Raw genomic sequence first — 15,559 nt, forward strand, 5'->3', positions numbered from 1 at the left:
TCTCAAGATGAGAAAATATGTTTCTGAGATGTACCATGAAAGTAAACAACTAATAGTTCCTAAATTCTCAGCCTGCTTGAAGACTGCCTATCAGGCAGTCTAAACATTTAAAATATAATTGTTTAAATATTAGTATGTGTTAATCTCTTCGTTGCTGTCACGTTTGATTGCACAGAATCAGTAAAACGCAAACAAGATTACATTTTAATGGGGAAATTTCTGCAATGTCTACCTTTAACTCAGGAGTCTTAGACAATTACTGCTGTTAATGGAACAGAGATTTTAATTGATTAAATTCCAAAATCTTAATTGCTTATTTTTCCTTAAGCAGCTTCCGGATAGCAGAAAGTGCTGAGCTACTCCAAGGTTAAAATACATTTGGAAAATGTTCTCAGACAAAGAAGATAATAAAAGAAATACAAATGCCTGATGTATCAGAGTGAGAGCACTGCCAAGCTCAAACGCAAGGGTCTCAATGTCGGTTCCTGTGGGGCCATGAAAGCTTCAGGTTTGTGCTGCAGTTAATTTTATAAGTGAAAGCCAGTATTTTTAATAATACGTTTAGCCATCACTGTTAAAAGTAAGCTGAATGATATCCAAGTAGATGAGCCTATGATGTCCTAGATAATGGAATATTCGGCAGATTGAAGTTTGTGAGGCTTAAGGACAGTGTCACTGATATGGATGTGAGCAACACCGGAGCACCACAAGGAACAGTCCTGTCTCCTTTTCTATTCACTCTGTATACCTCAGACTATAAATATGACACCAGGTCATGTCACTTACAGAAATTCTCTTAATAATTCTGGACTAATGGTTTGTATAGATAAGGGGAATGAGACAGAGTATAAAGGTCAGGTGGAGGACTTTACTGCTTGGTGTAAATATAATTGTTTGCAACTTAACATCAGCAAAGTCAAAGAACTGGATATTGACTTTCATCGCACCAGAGAATCTCTGTGTAGGGGTCACTATTCAGGGAGTGAAAGTGGAGATGGTGCAGTCCTACAAGTACTTGTGGGCCCACTTCAATGACAGGCAGAACTGGTCACGTAACACAGAGGGGCAACATTAGAAAGTGTCAAGCTGACTCTTTTTTTCTTAGGAGACTGTGCTCGTTTAATGTGGGAAGTCACATCCTTTACACAAACTACAATGTGATGGCCAGTTTGATTTTCTATACTGTGGTGTGCTCGGCTGGTAAAATCACTTCATGAGAGACCCACCAAATCAACAAACTAATTAAGAAGGTGGGCTCGGTTATGGGATGCACACTGGACCCCCAGGAGGTAGTAGCAAAGAAGGGAATAAAAACTAAACTGAGTGTCATTATGAACAATGCTGCACACCCACTCTCTGACACAATGACATTGAGTATTTTCAGCCGACTAGTTATTCAGCAGAAGTGTGTCAAGAAACACTACTGGGGCTCCCTTATATTAACAACAGTATGTCTTTATAATGACTCATTACGACTGTGAGTGTTATTATTTTAAGCCAATTTATGTTTTCTTTCCTTTTAGTCATGCTAGTGCATATTTGAGAAGAGGTTTGTTGCTGTTCATAATATAATATCGTTATTTGATTAATTTATTTTTTCAGCTCCAGGAAAAAGCCACATTTCTCGCTGGAGATAAATCAAGTGCTATCCATCTACCTATCCACGTTGCCTTAATGGTGTCACTTGGTAGTGCAAAGCATCAGCAATTGGTGGTAATTGGCTACTAATTTAAGAACTGTCTGACATGAAAACCTACAGCCACAACGGTAACTGAGCTTGACACACCCGAGCTTAAAAAAAAAAATGAGCCACTGAATACAAGCCCTTCGCTTTTTAAGTGCAATGAGACATGTGAACGAACACCTCATACACATGAGATTAGCTGATTGTTAAATTTATCTTATTGCTCAATGGACTAAGACTTTAGGACGACCCCCAAGTTAATCCCAGCCAACCGGTCACGCGTAGACACAAAGGCAATCTTGGGTACACGGCAGCTCGCTCAGATGACGGATAATCACGCGGAGGTGCAACTCAATACAGTTTTCGTGCCATCTCTTCTTTTGGCTGCTTATCATTTACACGTGTGCCTGCTTTTCGTTAAGAGTTTGTTAGAAAAGTAGTACAAAATCTTTACACAGAAATAAAATGACACGAAATCCAAATCTGTCACATTTTGTCAACATCAGTAGTGTTTAATGCCATCCCCTGGTAGTAAATGGCGTGGCATACACCTGAAGGCACAGTTTCCATGATAAGCGAAATAGTCACTTCTTAGCCTGCAGCCTGAGTGGAGAATTACGGTGTCTGATTGAAAAGGGAGCTAATTGGATTTAAGAATTCATAGGGGCAGTAAAGATCACCACTTATAGCTGGCGGTTCCCAAACCCCCACCAAACCCATCCTTAAAAAAAAAAAAAAAAAAAGAGTTTATGCTCTGCAACAAAAATGGAAACGCATTCAAGTTAAGTTGTGCTTCGGGGGCCGGCTTTTCGGTGAATATGAAAGTGACGATTTAAGACTCAATGGAAGACGAAATGACAGGTACATCATTAATCAAACGCCGTTTCTGTGGGTCTAACAGGGGGTTGGAGAACGACCTGTTGAGCATCCGCTACTGGAAACTTCTATTGTACATCTGTTTATTTTTAGGCGATATAGAAATGCGGAACTGTACATGTTTATAAAAATCGGGAGGAGGATGTTTTGTAGATTGTCTTGTAACTAATTTTTAAAGCACTGGCGTAAAATTTCGCCTTGCATGTTTACCTATGCTCTGTGTACTTGTGCAGTAATAACTCGTTTAACTTATTAAAATTTAGAAGATTTAGCTTTTCCCTCGGAATGAGTGAAATGCCTTTCAGAATTTACTAAACTGTTTAAATTTTCTCAGAAGATCTGGCATTCAGCTTCTTTTATTATTGCCTATAGGATTCCTGGTGTAATGTTAAGTTGTGTTTTTTTTTGTTTTTTTTTTTAAACTCTGAAGGGACAGCCTAGTGGTTCGTATACCTCCTAGATCCAGCATCTCTGGTTTGAATCCTGTATCTGGTCATTGTCGGTGTGGAGTCTGCACATTCTGTTTTGTCTCTGTGTGGGATCTCCTCTGGATTCTTCACAGATACGTGTTGGTTTAATTGAAGATTCAGTATTGGAAGAGTGGGCCCTGCAATTGACCAGTCCAGTCCACTGCGTTTCCCGCCCACCTCCAGATGCACGCTGAGATAAACTGTAGTCTCCACAGACTTCACTTGTATTACGTGGGTGTGAGGAATACTGTCTTCTTCCCAAAGGCCTGTAGAAGTATGTTTAATGAGGATGTCTTCAGATTTAGTCTTTATTTTACCTTGTAGTATAAAAATGTTTTAGTATTTCTTGGGTAAAGTTTTTATGTGTTTGATATGTTGGCTTTTTTCCATTATTAATGGTTCTGGGGTTGGCTCAAGGACTCCACTATTTTCTGAGATCATATGTGAGGAGTTGGGGCCCAGGAATCCTCTGATATAGTGGAATCAAACCTATCTTGCACTCCAACCTGCCGTCCGAATTAGTCTTGATAGACTACTTCTCCAGTGCATCTTCAAAGCAACAGACTCTACAGTTGTCTTCCACATTCATGATGAAAGCAACTTCAACTATTTTTGTATAGCCCTCTCCACTGAGTGCAACCACAGATTGTTGTGAACCATTTCCAGTTGAAATACAAATCTAGATTATACAAAGTAAAAAATGCATACAGTGGTACACAAATGCACATTTATTGACACACACACAGGACAAGGCAGAAACTGATTAAACACAGATGGAAACCAAAACTAGTAACCCATTTTGCTACCTCAAACCATCCACTTAACCTTTTTCTTTTTAATAAATCTGTCTCCCTCAACTGCTTTCTGCTGAGCGTTCATGCTTCTATAAAGGTTTTTCACCTATTTGTGTAATGTTTTCCTAAATCACTTTTATTTTGTCAGTGTACTATGATGAACCATCCCAGCAAGATTGGAAAATCATCAATGTAATTCCAATAGCAATATAAACTATGACCCAGTATCTTGCATGATTAAAAATATAATTGAAAATGCTTCCAAAATGTTGTGTCATTGTCACTGGCATTCATATTTGCAATTCCCAGTTGCAGATGCTTATTCTGCATTGTAGCTTCTGTTTTTTGGATCTCCTTCAGTTATGTGTTTGAGTCTACATCTGTTTGTGTTCAAATCATGACTGAAGATCCACCAGGCTTTTAATAAATTCTTTCCCTCCTGTTCACTTGTATAGTAGTTATATAACTAGAGTGTTATATTTGACCATCAGCTGTGACATTTCCTCCTTCATTTTATGCTATGAATGTGTACAATTTCTAAACCACATTTTCAAGGTACTTACTGTTAGGAAGTTTATGACCAATACTAGGATCCCTGGTAGTTTGTGCTTTCTGTGCTGTGTTTTTATTAGTATTAACTGGAACATATTTGATTCTTATTTTGTCTGCTTATTGCCTTTTTATGGCCCTGTATAACATTAACTGATTATTTTTGGAATGGAAGCAACATTGCACTACTCCAGTTATGGAGCCCACTGTGACTGGAAATTTTCGACCTAATCAACTTCTTTCAATTAGAATCCTACCTTTTTAATTAATTTTTTTTTTTTTTGTATCAAAAAATAAATTGCACATTATACAGCTGTTTACTGACTGAAGGAAGGATGTATGTGTGTTAAATGAGTAATAATTCTATCTTTCTTGTGGTTTTAATATTCTTTAATGTTCTAGTAATTGTATGTACTTATTTACTAACAGGCATAAATGGGGAACATTTCTGTCATTTAATGATTCAGAGTTGTTTGCACAGGTGTCTGTTCTGCTCATCAACTAATCATGATCAGATGCAATTTAATGGAGCAAACGTCACAAAACAGTGAATGGAAAAATGTATTTAAAGATTGGGGTTAAGAGTGTGCAAGATTTATATTTATGAAAAGTTTTCAATCTTTGTAAATGTGAAATAAGAAAGGGGGGGGGGGGGAGTTCAGCTGGTTAAACAATCACATCAATTAGCAATAAAATTACTTGCCGATTCTGAATTGGAATTAGTCAGCTGCCACAGTAGGCCCCTAGGGCTGATCTTATGAATCGCTGCATTACATTTTTCAGTGGTGGAATGCTTTGCACCGTGGAAGCACAGAGATTGTTTAAACTACTATATAATAGTGGTATCAATTTTCCAAATTATAGACCTAATACTTGAAATATGATTAGGTGGGTCTACTGGCAAATTTCACTCTAGATATGGATTCTTAAACTCTTATCCTGTGGCTTCATTTATTAAGTGTGAATATGCACAAAAGAGGCTTGAAACATGTATGTGCAACTACAAACATCACAATAGTTAAATGAACTTGTTACAAGAAATGTTTATATTTACGGCAACTCTGACACATTTGTATGAGAAACTGTGATGGCAGGTTGTGAAATGACACATTTGATAAAGTTGGGAACTTTTTTGTTTACTCCTTCATTTGCCATATACAATTTTCTTGTATTAGAAACTTGTCATTTTTTGCAAAATCCACCTTATTCTCTAGAGCTCCCTCCTCCTCACTTCCACACCAGCCTCTGGGTGTGTCTTAGCTAGCGAACAAGAGAACTACTTAACGAATTTAGATTGGGATTTTTTCTAGAATTTTGCTTGAACATTCCGGTTTATTTTTTGTGACTTCTCTCATTGTGCTAAGAATCCTAGTTTGCTTGCAGAAGCTATATATTCGCGGTAATCCGAAACAGAGGCTGAGGGAAGGGGGAAGCATGACATCGGGAGTGGGGAGTCAGTCTACCACTGTGTTTTGGAGTGTATCTTGCATCCATTTAGCTAGCAATACTTTTTTGTTTATTGATTTTTTTTTTTGTTTGTTTGTCCTGTTTCACTATTACACGAGCGGAGTACCAATATAAAACCATTTGCAGCAGTGTCTGGTTCTCCTAATGTAATCTGAGTGTAATACAAGAGCACCTAGCAAGAATGAAGTTGCTTTTGTTAACTATAAGCAGTGACATTCCATTAATGCACAAATCCTCTATGATGCCAAGTTGTGACTGACCAACATTGTGTTTTGTTGGCCTGGGTCAACTTGTGATTCATTTACTGTATGTTGAGTCAAAGCAGCATTGTCAGACTGGATGACACTATACCTGGTGAATGCTTTGTTGGAAAGATAACTGGCAGTATTTCATATGGCCTGTACTATTCAATGTTTGAGTAATCATCTCATTACATGTGTCAGGTGATGGTGGCTACCCACTCAGGCACTGGCATCTTTTGAGTTTTCCGGACATCAATAATGCAGATGAGAGACAGTTGCAGAGCATAACTAGATGCCTAAGTGGGAGGCTGCTGTTCCACCCAATGAAGTTCTGTAGCATCATATGCATGAGGATCATTAGCATGCTCCATATGGATATTTCAGGGCAGCATTTGGGGCATGTTCACATATCCACATTTACAAGATGATTCTGATTTATAAAGGGTCAACTGCATAGAAATGAGTATACTCCAGGTCTTGTAAGTCTTTTGTGTACTCATTTTCTTGTTTTTGTGCTGTGTGCATATTTTAACACTTGAGACTGTGCAGTTATATAAATAAGGCTCCTTGAGAGCTGCAGTGGCTGCAAGTTTTCTTTCCTGTCACTTTTTTTAAATTGGAAAAAACCTTTTCTGCTTCTAATTAACATACTTCCTTTGCTTAAATAATTGACTGGCTTTTTTTTTTTTGTTTTTTTTTTGTTCCTTAATTGACAGCCAAACAAAGAAATGCAAAGCAATCCAATGGCTGACCAGCTAATTCGGGTGTCTCAAATAATCCTGAAAGGAAAAAACTTCAGCTAATTTTGTTCAGCTGTTAATAAAACACATTATTTTATTCTCTGGGTAGTTGGTGTTCTTCTTCCGCCACACCACTCCTTAAGAAAATTGATTTTCTTTAATTTGACATCACTTTCCAAATTTTTTACAGACCACAGAAAATCTATTTCTCATGACTTCACCTTTAAAAATATTTGAGATAGATATTTTATGTAAGACATTGGGGCAAATAGGACTGAAGTTGGTCATCTAACTTTCTTTGTACCTCACTATTGTTTTGGCTTCTTGTTAGAGACCACATTTAAAATCAAGACATTGCTTGTTTATCGACTTGAATGCTTTATTAGCATTAATAATTGGTTACTAATGCAGAATGTGGCTGTAATGAAAATTAGAAGCAAATATGGCCTCATAGGAACACAGTTTGGCATCTGGGCAGCAGAGAATTATAAATGTTTTATAGGGCTGTTGCTTTTCCATGTGGTGTGTGTGTGTGTGTGTGTGGTGCTTTTTTAAACTAAATTGCTAATCATTGGCTTATTTACTTGTGTTAAATTTAACCGTCACTTTTTCCTGAAGGAATATACTGATGCAGACCTCCACTATTAGTGTCCGCTAAGAAAACAGTTTTGTTCTAGCACACTGGAGGAAATGTTTGAGTTGACAATAATGGTAAGCATGGTTATTGGACTCTTGGAAGAGTTTTTAGCTTTCGTCTGCTATTAGCGTCTGATTTAAAACCATAGTGTAAGTTTTTAGTTAATAACTGGTCCCTAGTTTATTAAACAGTGGCACAAGTGCATTAATGACTGCTGCATATGAATGTATTCTGTCAAAGTAAAATGACTAAGTGTGTCTGACAAAGCTTATTAGACATTGAATTTGATTGTGTAGTACTTACTGTATGTCAGACTGATTTGTAATTAATAATGCCAATTAAAAAAATAAACTCTAGGGTCCCTTTTTTTTTTTTTTTTTTTTTTTTAAACTAAAGGAACGGGACGCTAGTTTCTTCAATGAATATTTATTTATATGCTTGGCAAGGTCTGAGAAGATTTAGCTTATTAATTTTCTTTCCTAAACACAGAAATTGAAACCTCAGTGCAGACTAGGATGCTGATGGAGAGACTACGTTCCAAATTTTCAGAGAAGTCATGGAATGAAACGCTGTATATTGTTCACCGATGTCTGGTAAGGATTTTGATCATTCTTGGCAGGGCTGGAGGTAAACTATGATATCATTTGACTTGTTTGAGCAGACTGTCTTCAACACCTGTGGCATCCATATATCTTCAAAACCCCAAAAGCTTCTAACCATTCTGATATGTGTCTGGCCAAAACAAGTTGTAGTCCAATGTAATGGTAATTCCTGGCTCCTGCTTATTCATTTAGGATAGGTGTTTTAGATGAATCTTGATTTGGCTAATGCTGTGCAGTAGACTTCTGAAAGTTTCTGAAATTTGTTCTTTTCAAAGTTTCTATCTATCTATCTATTGATCTATCGCTAATTATTTTGATTCGACACCTATGTACACACATGTCCTCCTCTAGGAACACTTTGGAGGCTCCAGTAAACTTAATAGGCACCTATATGCTGGGTGGGAGGAAACCTAGAGTAATATAGCATACACTTTTAACATATTAATGACAGCAGAGTTGAATTTTATTATCTTTACTGAAAAGTTTTGGTGCTGCACTCTTGGTATGACCATAAACTTGCTGAATTAAACCCCTATAAGAAAAAGACCGCACATATAAAGGACACAAAATAACTACGTTTTGAGCATAATCAAAAATGTTGAAATTTCCCAAAGGTGTTGGGAAAGGAAACCAAGCAGGAATATCAATATTTGAGGATGATTTGGAGACAAAGAAAGGATTCACATCCATCCATCCATCCATTTTCCAACCCGCTGAATCCGAACACAGGGTCACGGGGGTCTGCTGGAGCCAATCCCAGCCAACACAGGGCACAAGGCAGGAAACAATCCCGGGCAGGGTGCCAACCCACCGCAGGACACACACAAACACACCCACACACCAAGCACACACTAGGGCCAATTTAGAATCGCCAATCCACCTAACCAGCATGTCTTTGGACTGTGGGAGGAAGCCGGAGCGCCCGGAGGAAACCCACGCAGACAGGATTCACATTAGTTGATTATTATTTTTTCCCGTAGTTTTTATAGAGGTGTGTGTGTTTTTGATGCCTGCCTCATAGAATTGCTTCCTGTATTTGTATAGAATTCTATAGAGATCTTATAATAGGACTTGTAACAGTCATATTTAGTCATTTGTTTTTGATTAACATTAATTGGAAGAAATTTTACTTTTACCCATAGTTTTGTGTTATAGTGTCCTAAGCGACCCTGTTTTCAGTTTTTATATACTCTTTATTATATTCATAGCATTCGTAGTCTGAATCAAAATCTGATTGTATGGGTGGTTACCTACCAGGTAACGCATGTGGTACTCCACTCGCCCCTCATGGGGATCGAACGTCGGCGTTGGAGGCGAATCCTCTTTACGTTGTGCCACAGCGTGTGGTTCGTTTATTTGACAGCCTAGAGATCGGGGTCATTTACATTCATAGCATTCGTAGTGTGAATCACAATCCGTTCGAGGTTCAATCCCTGTGAGGGGTGCAGTGGAGTGTGTATGCCTGATGAGCCCAAATAAGGGTGAAACACGTGTCGCGTACTCTTTGCATTATTTGACAGTAAACTATGTAACTCTTTATTATGTATACCTTAACCAAATGTCTCAAATTTTAGCCTTTAACCTTTTATATATTTACTACCTTTTATATCTATGTCCTCAGGTTTGTCATGTGGTGGGTGCAGCAATGTGCTGTATCAGTGCATGCTCCTAATATCTCTCCCTATCATTACGAGAGAGAGAGAAACAGAACAAACAGGAGAGTTAGTTTTAATTAGTATTGCAGATTTGCCCAAAATAAGCAAAGTAAAACAATTGTGACAAAAATCCTGTTAGTCTAAAACCGCGCATCTTCCTTACATAGGCAACTTTCAGTCTTCTGTTCTGTCCAGCTTGATCTTTGCTGGGCCATTCAAAGGCCACAAGGCCTTTGAATGGAGTATTGAGACAGGTAGCATGCCTGTCTCGTTATGGCTGCCAAGATAGTGCTGTCCTCATTATGGAGAGATGGTGAGAGACATAGTGGTGGTCTTTTCTTCATGGTAAGAGATGCAATGTTCCATTTGAACTGGGAAGTCGGAATTTTGCCCAACTTCAATCTGTGGACATGTTGGTATGGTGTTTGGATACAGAAAATACTGAGTAATGCATTATTATATTTTCCAAGAAAGAAAGCACAAAGGTTTTTCAAATGTTTTACTGGGGCACAGTCGAATGGGTGATGTCATTCCCAGCTCATACTTATGAGATAAATGGAATACAGCGAAAGATCTAGAGAGACAGAGTGACCAACTTATAACAATTCTTGCCACAAGTCATGAATAAATAGGGTGTCGTGGTACAGAGTGCCTTCCGATTCAAGACTGATGTTAAAGAAGCCGTCTTCAGACCAATGGGTACACAAATTGCATTTTCAATCCTGCCCTTATGTTTTTATCAGTAAAATAAAACCTGTCTTCTGAAACCCTATCTACTATAAACTTCAACCTAGTCTTAAAAGATGTAAAAACAATTTAAAACAATGCTAGTTATCACAAATACACAACAACAAAAGAACATTAAAACGTATGCACTTTGTGCAGTCCTTAAATCCAGTTAATTTTCTCCTTTTAAATATTTTAATTTCAGAACTTTTTTTTTAATCCCCCTTTACACTATCCCACCAATAAAAATGACAGTAATTTTATTGCTAATCTGTACTATAGTCCTGGTTGCTCTTTGTAGTAATTCCTGCAGGTATCTGCTGTCTCACCTGACAGGTGGGCATAAAGTCCTGCTATTTGTCTAACCAAAGAAGCTCAGTAAATTCAGTTTCAAGTGAACGTATTAACTCATTTGTGCCCAGATTATTCCACATTTTCATTGAATCAACTTTCATTAGAGACATTACACTGGATGGCCTGTGTGTTCCCCCTCGAGTCTAGTTTTCTATGGCTCCTCCTGGTGTCTTGACAAGCTTTACCATGCTTTCAGTCATTTTCACTTTTTGTTCCCCATATTTGTTTGTTCTATTGTCTACTTGGGAAAACTTCATTGTAAGTCTGTATGGACAAAAATGGTTTTGTTTTGATTCTGCTTTGCACAATATCAAAACTGGTAAAATGTATGGAGTAAAAAATTGCTTCTTAAAAGTTTTGCTCCAAATTCTGATACCTAAAGAAACAATAGTGTGTAAAATCTAGGATAATTTTTATCACTATCAGAAAACATTGTTGCCCTGTAAATTTGTGCAAATCTGAGCATCATTTTTATAATCTTTACCTCCCGTGTGTGTGTATGTTGGTTTTTGAGAGATGTTGTGTGTTTTTTGACCTTGTGGACAAAAATTTTAATTTAGCTGACATTTCTGCTGTACTTTGTGAATTGGCTATGAAGCCAATGCAGAAGTAGTGTGTGATGTGGTTGGGTTTTTTTATTTTTATTTTTTTTATTATTGTATATAATATTAAAGACTTTAATAATGACAGGTTAGTCCTGGCCAAGTAATTATGATCTGTAGTTTCCTGAACATATGGATCCTTCTTTGCAAAACAGCCCGACTTAAGCAGTCTGTCAGGTGTCTGTTAATAGTGGTAATATTTTTTGGTCTTCTTAGCTAGTGATAAGAACTATTTACCTACCAGATGATCCTATGTGGAGGAATATATCTACCAACTGCATCATGTCTGCACTTAGTGTGATACTACAGTGACTTCGGTCTGCACTGATTTACTAATATTTCTTGAGCCATTCTTGATGAAGCTTAACTCTTTGCTATGTGGATGCAAAGTGGGTTCTGCTGTCTGAAAATACAGTATTTTTCAGTGAGGAATAGATTTAATGTATATTTAAATAGACCAACAATATATTCCATAAAAAGGTAATTTAAATTCTGGAAATGAAGTAAAAGGAGTTTCTGCCAACTAAAATTTGAAATCAATACCATATTACTTCAAGATGTGGTGATTATGATATTGTAGGGTAGACCTGAAAGAGAACACCACCATATATTTCTTTTTGTTGAGCAATGAAATGAATTGATCATCTACAAGTTTGTGTACACAGTAAGGTGAAATTCAGACTTTCATGTATCCTCCGACAGCTGACAAAATACAATGCAAAAACATAAGAATATTTTAGCATGTAACATATATACACTAAATAGAATATGCAAGTAGTTATACACATAGTTGTGAGGTAATGATATTTGAATTCTTATGATTGACTGTGGGTGGCACAGTAGTAATGCTGTTGCCTTACAGTAAGGAGATCATGAGGTTCATGTCCTGGGACTTGCTGAATGGAGTTTGCCTGTTCTGTCTATGTCATGCGTAGGTTTCCTCCAGGTGATTCAGTTTTCCTCCTACAGTCCAAAGACTTGCAGGTTGGTGAACTTTAAATTTGCCCTAGTGTGTTTTTTTTTTTTTTTTTTTGCTTGCTTGGTTCATGTGGGAGTGTGTGTGTGTGTGATCACCCTATGATGGAAAATAAGGTTTTGCTGGTATAGAAGACAAGATGAGAAAGTGTAATGTCATCCGTCCATCCATTATCCAACCCGCTATTTCCTAACTACAGGGTCACGGGGGGTCTGCTGGAGCCAATCCCAGCCAACACAGGGCGCAAGGCAGGAAACAAACCCTGGGGAGGGCGCCAGCCCACTGCAGAGAGTAATGTCATGTAAATAAGTAAGTAGGTCTGGAGTGTGGGATGAGGTGGTTTTTGACATGTGGTGGAAAAGACAAACATTTTGAAGTAGAGCAATGTAAAGGGGATGGAGTCCGTGAGGTCAACCATAATGACAAAAATGTGGTGTATGGAGGTTGTGGTGGATGACTTGTGAAGCATGGGTGTTCTGTTAAAAAGGCTAAGGATGTGACAATTGGTGGAATTAAATTTGGGTTTACCCAGGTTGGCCTTCTTTTTCTAGATCTGTTTGCAACCTGAATATGTCTTTTCTTTAACTGAAAGGTTTTTTTTCGTTTTTAGATTGTATTGCTGCAAATGTTGGGTTAAGTTTGTTTTGCTCTGTGTGTGTGTGTCTGTGTGTATAATTCCTTGCTTCATGTTTAAGAAAGTTCAATAGTTGTGTTGAACAAAATTTAATTTGATGCCTATTTGAATTCTATTATCACACTATATAAAACATGGTATGCAGTTAGAATGTGGTTGTGTGTACCCAGCCCCCCCACACAGTTTAATGCTGGCTCATTGTTTCTGTAATATTTCAGGAAAAGCCCATTGGAATGTTGGGGTCATCAGTAAATCAATTATTTTTGAACTGCGTGGCAAGCCTCCAGAAATCTTTAAATGGTAAAATGGTCTATTTGCTGGGGGATTGGGTTTCTATCTTTGCAGTCATTTACCTTTGTTCCAAGAAATATGTTACTTTCCTGAACTGCCTCTTTTATACAGGATTTATTTTAACCAGCAGCTCTGTTTAACGAGGATATGTATTTTTTTTTTTTTTTTTTTTTTTTAAGTTACTTCCTTTACTGGCATGGTGACCAGACTGGATGCTATATCAAAATTGACGGGGTAAGTCATTTCCTACATAAATTTATCAAGTCAAAATAAAGTAAAAAGTAAACTCTGACAATGGTGTCTGTGTTATAATAATTCATTTTCTGGATATTTATTTATGTGGATGGGGGGGGGGGGGGGATCTTGAATGTACATGAAGTATTTTGTTACCTTTAGGCATATCCCTCAAATTATTATTGGTTTTTTTTAGTTGTTCACAATATAATTGGTAAATACACCAGCCCCATCAAAAGTTTGTGCATCGGTACGATGGAAAGTGTCTGTTCCTGCATGAGCAACTCTATAGGACTGCAATTTGTTTAGAGATCCGTGCTTATTTCCCTCTGAGAGCTTGTGCTTTCCCAGCAGAAAGTATTCAACATTATGTAAACAATCCAGTCCTTTGGTGTCTTACATGCTTTTAAGAAAGGCTTTAGTAAAGCCAGAGTCTCTCAATGTGCTTGCCTGAGGAAGGAATAGAAGCTGATCGACTTGAACCATGTAAGCAGGGATGGACTTGGAACAGAGAGAGCCACTGGGCTTTGAACCATTGTTTGGCCCCCACCAAGGTGTTCGAAGTGAACTCATATGCAATGTCAAAGCTTAAGAGTCGCTTAAACTTGAATAGGCAGTATGCAAGAACAGCAAGTAGTGTAAAAATATGCAATAAGATTATGAATAGCAGTAAAAGGCTTTGACATTATGAGTGATAGAGTATGCAATGCTAAAGCTGCAAATTATACTTGATAGCCACAAGACCACAGTATTCCATGTCAGATATTAAAATCAAATAAGGTATAATCCATTTTCACTATCTAGTTTTAAGAGCGAGGAGAGGGCTAGGAAAAATATTTAAAACCGTTATTCTGCCACCTTGGTTTCACAATATCTGGCATCTTCAGTGGCTAAGGTAAATCTAGAAAAAAAAATGATACGGATTAAAACCCTTCAGCAGTCCTAGGTTTTCAGTGGCTGGCAAATTGTAAGCACTTTTGTCAAACTACCAATAAACTTTATCTGTTGCTCAGTAGACATGGCCTATTCAGTAATTGTATGATGTTTGTATCACTTCTTCATTGCCTCTTCAAACCATAACTGTCAATTGTCCAGAACAACACACTACTTGGGTATGCAAGAATGGTTTTTATCTTCAAAAAGGATTTCTTACTAGAGTGCAAAGTGGTCGGTAGGGTTTTTTTTTTTTTTTTTTTTTTGGGCTACTAATTTAACTCCTTTTTTTTTTTTTTTTTCTTTTTTTTTCTTTCACTTTAACCGATTTATTCCCCTGATTTTTTTTCATTTCTCTGAATTGCTTTATTTCCTTCCTTAAATGGCACCCAAACAGAAATGAAATGTGAAGTGAATGAGCCAACAGAAGACCAACTAAGTCAGGGAGTAAAACTCCAACCAATTTCACTCCACCCAGTTGCTTAATTAGGCTCTGATTCTTGTTGTTTAACCCATTCTTTAATTCCATGGGTTGTTGCTGCTCTCATTGTGCAATAGCATACATTTCTGAAATAGATTTTCTCTTTTCTAAGAGCGCTGTTTAAAATGTTTTGCCGACCTGAGCAGATCAGCATTCCTGAGACCTTCATCTTTATCAGATATTGTATGATGGACACTGTTTACTGATCACTTTGTATCTCATTGTTTGGCTGCTAATTTTTAAGGAACAAAAACAATTAAAGGATCTGAGTCTTCAAGAGCAAGTCAATTAAAATTAATTCAAAAGAAGTTAATTAGCAGCAAAAATGGTCACTAATTAAGAAAATTCTTAGAATGAAAACCTGCAGCCTTCCTCAACCAGAGTTGGGAATCCCTGATATAAAGGATGGTTCATAAGGCATTTCCAAATAAAAGATTTGTTGATAAATACATTTGAAACTCATGCTTTTGAATTGTATGCAATTAGTGCAAAGAAAGCCAGCAGCTCATCATAAGTGATATCCAACAACATGAACACCCTGTAATTTGGTTTCAATATGTGCTGCTGAATGAGTTGCTGTGCACATTGGTTTGGCTTGCACAAAATTACAAC

At 37.4% G+C, this 15,559-nt stretch overlaps 1 protein-coding gene across 1 annotated transcript in view; it reads left to right on the plus strand.

Moving 5' to 3' along the window:
- The first annotated feature begins 429 nt into the window (after positions 1–429).
- Positions 430–15,559, plus strand: part of zgc:111976 (uncharacterized protein LOC553663 homolog) — a 45,035-nt gene continuing 29,905 nt past the window's right edge. Inside the window, exons 1-4 of the mRNA XM_051928778.1 lie at positions 430–508; positions 7,949–8,052; positions 13,227–13,308; positions 13,479–13,533. Of these exons, the coding sequence (XP_051784738.1) occupies positions 430–508; positions 7,949–8,052; positions 13,227–13,308; positions 13,479–13,533 (320 nt within the window). The remainder of the gene's footprint in view (positions 509–7,948; positions 8,053–13,226; positions 13,309–13,478; positions 13,534–15,559) is intronic.

The sequence above is a fragment of the Erpetoichthys calabaricus genome, chromosome 6 (genome assembly GCF_900747795.2).
Source record: "Erpetoichthys calabaricus chromosome 6, fErpCal1.3, whole genome shotgun sequence".
NCBI classification, from domain to species: domain Eukaryota; kingdom Metazoa; phylum Chordata; class Cladistia; order Polypteriformes; family Polypteridae; genus Erpetoichthys; species Erpetoichthys calabaricus.